This window comes from Alligator sinensis, unplaced genomic scaffold (assembly GCF_000455745.1).
Source record: "Alligator sinensis unplaced genomic scaffold, ASM45574v1 scaffold524_1, whole genome shotgun sequence".
Taxonomy (NCBI): domain Eukaryota; kingdom Metazoa; phylum Chordata; order Crocodylia; family Alligatoridae; genus Alligator; species Alligator sinensis.
The window spans coordinates 102,612-108,560 of record NW_005842747.1 but is presented as its reverse complement, the minus strand read 5'-3'; the positions used below and the strand labels follow the sequence as shown (position 1 = coordinate 108,560).

General features: G+C 58.4%; 1 protein-coding gene across 1 annotated transcript in view; it reads left to right on the top strand.

Moving 5' to 3' along the window:
* The first annotated feature begins 6 nt into the window (after positions 1–6).
* The window catches only part of LOC102385622 (zinc finger protein 282-like), an 8,231-nt gene continuing 2,288 nt past the window's right edge, over positions 7–5,949 (top strand). Inside the window, exons 1-4 of the mRNA XM_006034542.3 lie at positions 7–3,818; positions 5,191–5,320; positions 5,531–5,650; positions 5,801–5,914. Coding sequence (XP_006034604.2) covers positions 3,210–3,818; positions 5,191–5,320; positions 5,531–5,650; positions 5,801–5,914 — 973 coding nt within the window. The 5' untranslated portion in view covers positions 7–3,209. The remainder of the gene's footprint in view (positions 3,819–5,190; positions 5,321–5,530; positions 5,651–5,800; positions 5,915–5,949) is intronic.

The following is a 5,949-nucleotide window of genomic DNA, read 5'->3' as shown; positions in this document are numbered from 1 at the left end:
CACGGGGCGCGCCCGCCGCCGCCGCCTCCTCCTCCTCCTCCTCCCCCGGGCCGGGCCGCGCGCGCACGGGCCCGCGTCCTTCGGGCGCCTCGGTCGGCCCCTGGGCCGGCTTTAACGTCCTTCAGAGGCCCCGAAACGGGCTCCGGGAGCCTCCAGAGCCCCGCCGGGGGTCTCTCAGAGCCGCGGGCCGTCTGCGGGACCCTGTGATGGGCTTCAGGATCCCTTGAACCTTCTCCCACGGTCTTTAAAATCCTTCGGGGGGTCTCGGGGATCCTCCCAAGGCCCTGCGATGCTCGTTAAGGGCCTTTGGACGCCCTCGGACGGTGTCCAGGATCCTTCAGGGGCCCTCGGACAGTCTCCGGGATCCCTCGGAGGTCCTTCAATGCTCTTTAGGGTCCTTTGAAGGTCCTCAGACCGTCTTTGACGTCCTTTGAAGGTCCTTCAGTGGTCTTTAAGATCTGTCGGAGGCCCTCGGACGGTGCCCGGGATCCTTTGTACGACCCTCGATGGTCTTTAATATCCTTTGAACATCCCCAGACGATCCTTGGAAGGCCCTTGGATGCTCTCTGAGATCCTTTGCGGGTGTCCAGATGGTCTCCAGGATCCTTTGAAGGCCCTACAAGGCTCTTTAAGATCTTTTGAAGGCCCTCAGAGGGTCTCTGGGAACCTATGAAGGTCCTCAGACAGTCTTTGAGATCCTTTGAAGGCCCTCGGACAGTGTCCAGGATCCGTTGAAAGTCCTTTGATGCTCTTTAAGATCCTTTAAGGTCCTCAGACAGTCTTCGAGATATTTTGATGGTCTTTAAGATCCATCGGAGGCCCTCGGACAGTGCCCAGGATGCGTTGTGTGAATTTCAATGGTCTTTAAGATCCTTTGAACATCCCTGGACAGTCTTTAAGATCCTCGGAAGCCCCTTTGATGCTCTTTAAGATCCTTTGCAGGTCTTCAGACGGTCTCCAGGATCCATCAGGGGTCCTTCAGTGCTCTTTAAGATCCATCGAAGGCCCTCGGACAGGATCCTTCATGGCCTTCAATGGTCTTTAAGGTCCTTTGAACATCCTTGGGCAGTCTTTGAGATCCTTTGCAGGTCCTCAGACGGTCTTTGAGATCCTTTGCAGGTCCTCAGACGGTCTTTGAGATCCTTTGCAGGTCCTCAGACGGTCTTTGAGATCCTTTGCAGGTCCTCAGACGGTCTTTGAGATCCTTTGCAGGTCTTCAGTGGTCTTTGAATCCATTGCAAGTCCTCGGACGGTCTTTGAGATCTTTTGCAGGTCCTCAGACGGTCTTTGAGATCCTTTGCAGGTCTTCAGTGGTCTTTGAATCCATTGCAAGTCCTCGGATGGTCTTTGAGATCTTTTGCAGGTCCTCAGACGGTCTTTGAGATCCTTTGCAGGTCTTCAGTGGTCTTTGAATCCATTGCAAGTCCTCGGGCGGTCTTTGAGATCTTTTGCAGGTCCTCGGACAGTCTCCGGGATCCTTTGCAGGGTCTCCGGAGGGGTGAGGAGATAAGTGCAAGGAGAGAAGCCCTGTAGTAAATCCATCTGAGTTTGCGGTGTGGTGCTGCTCAATTCACTGATGTTATGGAGCAGTGTCTTAGGCCTGCCTCGAAAGGCTGAGAAGCACGGACGGGGCTGGAGGGAAGTCAGGAAAAAAGACGCAACAAATTTTGAGGGATATAAAAATGAATCGGGGAGGGGAGCGTAGATTACAGGAGAATAACTAGGGCTCCAAGGGGGGCAACGAACCGTGCTCCAGCTGGTGCCCATGGCATCTGAGGAGCCAGCGAAGTGCTGCCCAGAGACGTGCACGGAGGAGGGAGGGGGAGGAAGACCGCCCTGCAGTCACCTCAATCCCTTCAGCCAGCGCCTCCTTCCCCGTCTGCTAGATGGAGATTTTAGCTAGGGCCGGAAGGCGATTAACCAAGATATCCCAGGCCTTTGCAGGGCTAGGGAGAGGGTGCATAGAAAATAAAAGGGTGGGGAAGAGCGCAGCCAGAGCCTCAGTAGGAGGATCCCAACAAGGCTACCGCCTGGCACGCTCGCCCCAACCTGCATGAGCACCAGCGTGTCCCTCTGTCCACCGCAGACAGACCTGCTTGTTATGCAAAGGGCAGTGGGTGATGGCCCACCATGAAAGCTAACTTATTTACCCCAAACCAAGACGACTTTGAATTTAAGACCAGGGTCTTAAATTCAAAGTCGTCTTGGTTTGGGGTAAATAGCGTTGCTTTAATTAGATTCTATACAGAGAAAATTATACGTTTGTTATAATTTTCCATGTATAGAATCTAATTATTGGCTCCTGCCCCAGCCCAAGTCAGCGACCGCCTGCCCCAGGCTAGCACTCAAATCGAAGACTAGGCGGGGGAGGTTGCCCCTGTATTGAATTAGTCGTGGATTTGAGTAAATATGGCATATGCCCCTCTCAGTCAGAGAGGTCACTGGAAACATGCCAGATTTTGCTGGACAAGAAATAAGAAAGCAGGGAGGGGAGTGGAGGTCACAGGTTGATAACAAGGGTACCAAGGCGGGCACCAAGCGGAGCGCAGCGGCTGGTGCCCGCTGGCCCTCAAACACATCCAAGGAGCCCATGGATGCCACCCAGAGACATGCGTGGAAGAGCAACAGCAAAAGAGGCTCGTGGTCACCTGGGCTTTCCCCAGCCAGGGTCTCCCTCCTGGTCTGGTAGACGGTGAGTTTGGCCAGAGCCAGGAGGAGGTTGACCAGGAGGCCCCAGGGCTTGGTGGGGCCACAGATGCAGAGTGCGTAAAACAGAAGATGCAGGCAGAAGTGCAGTGCAGACCTCGGGAGGAGGGTCCTGAGACTGCAGCCCTGCGCGCTCCACGTGCGTTGTACCAGGGTGTCCCTCTGTCCACGGGGGATAAAATGCTAGGCTGGACAGACCCTTGAGGGGTTTTCTTAAGCTTCCCCCAGAGATGCTGGGCATTGGCTGCAGCCCAACCTGGGGATGAAGACGGGCTGTGCCAACGCTCCTACTGGGACCAGCCCCACAGGGTCCTGGCTAGAGGGGCACGGCCCCTCCACTCAGGCTCAGACCGACGCTGCATTGGGAGCAGGAAGGGATTTCCCCCGTGGTAAGATTGGCAGGGACTGGGGGTTTTGCCTTCCTCTACCTGGGGTTTCCCAGTCGTATATTAAACCTTTTATAGCAGCAGGACATTGGCTGCCGTGGTCCCCCTGCTTTCCCCATGGCAGGTTCGGCTGCAATGTCTGGTGTTGCGTCAGGGTTGACAGGAGTTTGGCTAAGAGGTTGGACGGTGGATTTGTCTGGGATGCTTTGGACAGGGCTGATCCTGCCTCGGGCCAGGGATTGGACTAGATGTGACCTCTGGAGCTCCCGTCCTCTGGGGCACGCAGGCATCTCGTTTCTCTCCGTGGCTGCCCTCCTTCCCTCTCCTTGCCAGCAGGCTCAGCAATGGAAAGTCCAGGCCGAGCAGGTGGTGCCGTTAGACCCGCCTGTGGCCCCCAACCCACCTTTCAGCGAAGAAGCACAGCTACCAGTGCCAGAGACGCCCCCGTGGCCAGAGGTCAACATGGAGACGACGGTAGAGTCGCATGCCACCTGGCTGATGGCGCTGGAGGGGAGGATGGGGAACGCCGAAAGCAAGCTGGTCAGCTGCGAGAGGGCGGCCGTGGAGTTCGGGAACCGCCTGGAGAGCAAGTGGGCCGTGCTGGAGATCCTCATCCAGGAGTACGGGCAGCTGCAGAAGAGGCTGGAGACCGTGGAGAACCAGCTCAAGGAAAAGGATGTCTGGATCCTCAGTATGCCCCCGGGCTCCGTGGGGGAGGTTGCCATGGTAACAGCATGTTGATGGAGGGGGGCAGGGGAGGAAAGCCTCCCGCTGATTTAGATGTCCGGGGGGCTGTGGGGAGGTTGGCAGGGCTGACGCACCGTGGAGGACTGACTGCTCAGGACCTGGCGGGCGACATTGCGCTCTGGCCACTAGAAGTGGGGGGAGCCCTGGAAGAATTTGGCGAGCCCTCGAATCCCGAGTGAAAGCAGGGACCCATCAAGGGAGGCCGGGCTGTGCGTGGTTGAGAGCAGAGGTCTCCAAGAGACAGCCCACGCAGCTCTGCTGCCTGGCCTACGGGGCAGAGAACATGGCGGCAGGGCAAGTGACGGCAGCATTCATTGCTGTGGTGCCCATCTCGCCACCAGATTTCTGTCTCCCGGGCAGTGTGGCGGGCTGGATCCGGAGCATGGAGTGGTGCCATCAGCGGAGCAGCCTACGTGGAAATTGGGGGGTGGGAGGAGTGGGGGCTGCCACAGCTCCAGGGGCCACAGCAGTTGCTGCTGGGGGTAAGTCAAGTGGCCCTAAATTTCCAGGCCCCTGGAGGCAGGCAACACCGCTCCATGCATGGCCTGGCCCCACGCATCCCCAGATGCGATTGACACCCAGGGTCTAGAGCTCTGTCTTTGCATCCGAGGCTGGGTCTGCCCTGCGCGGCTTTGCTGGCATAGCTGTGTTGGCTTGGGTGGGGTGGGGTGGGGAGAGGGCCACAGTGCCAGGACCCCCAGTGCTGCCTGAAGGGTGCCTTGTTGGCTTTGCTGTGTTGTCCCAGGAGACGGAGCAGCCCTGCCAGCGCACCTGGAACGCCACACGGACAAACCCTGCAGCTCTTTGGACTTGCCCTTGGGCAGCCTTGGAGTGCAAGGGAAATGCTCTCGTGATCAGCCTCTTTCTCCACAGGGAGGGAGGGCTGCAGGGGCTGAATCAGCACCCGGAGAGAGGGGAAAGAAACGTGCATCCCTGGGGGATATATCCATAATGAGGCAGAGGGATCTGAAGGGCAGTGGGCTGAGTCATCTCAGCTGGAGAGCGAGGCGTCCACTTGCTACATAAAGTTATTGTAGGGTAAAATGCAAGCATGGGGCTTGGAGAGGCTGTGACCTGTCTTGGCTGCAGGAGGCTTTGCCAGGGCAGTGAGAGAAAGGGCAGCAAGTCAAAAAGTGGAGAAGGTGGCAGAGCTTAGAGCACGAGGAAGGGCACTGGAGTCAGCTTGGGCCATGGCACAGCAGCAGCTGTGCCAGGGAGAGCCGAGGAGGCACCCACAGGAGTTGCGGGGGGCTGGGCTGAGACTGGGTGGACAGGGGATGGCAGACCCCCCTCCCTTCCCAGACGCCTGTGGGGGCAGGTGCTGAGCCCCCCACACCACTTGTGATTGCAGGTCCCTGTGAACTCGGAGGCCTCAGGCTGCTTCTCTGAGCAGGAGTGGGGGAACGTGGAGCAGTGGCCTGCGGACCTCCACCGGGACGCTGTGCGGAGCAACTACGAGGCGCTGATGTCACTGGGCCAGGGTGAGTGGGGGATGCTGTGGTCAGCAGAGCACCCAGACGGGTGAGCCCCTTGCGCGGCCAAAGCCCAGGCAGCAAGCAAGGCACTGCCCTCCATGGTGGAGCCACCCCTGTCCCCTCCATTTCCCCATTGCCTCTGGGATCATGCAAGCTTCCTCGGGCTCAGGTGGGGGCTCGGCAGCTAATGCTAATCCCCTTCATATCCTTCCCCAGGCACAGACAGCGTCCTGTCCAGCGCAGAGATCCCATGTGAGGTAACCTTGGGTGATGAGCCCAGTGTCCCAGACCAAGCAGATTCTCAAGGCGCAGAGAGCCCAACAGACTTCAGCCCAGGTGAGGGGAGACAGAGAGGCAGAGGCTCCAATTAGTCCATCCTTCCCAGCCAGCTGCAGCTCTCGCCTGAGGCTGCCTGTCCCAAAGCTGTCCGTGATGGGTTCAGTCGCTGCCACGAAAGCCTAACATCCTTCTCTTCCCTGTGAACAGCCCCGCTCACATCCACCCCCGTGGCCAGCTCCTGGGTGAAGCAGGAAGACCCACTGTGTGAAGAAGACCAGAGGGGGATGGTGGAGACGAACATCCCGGCCATGCCCAGTAGGGGTGAGTGCTCGCACAGCAACAGCTGGGAAGGGAAG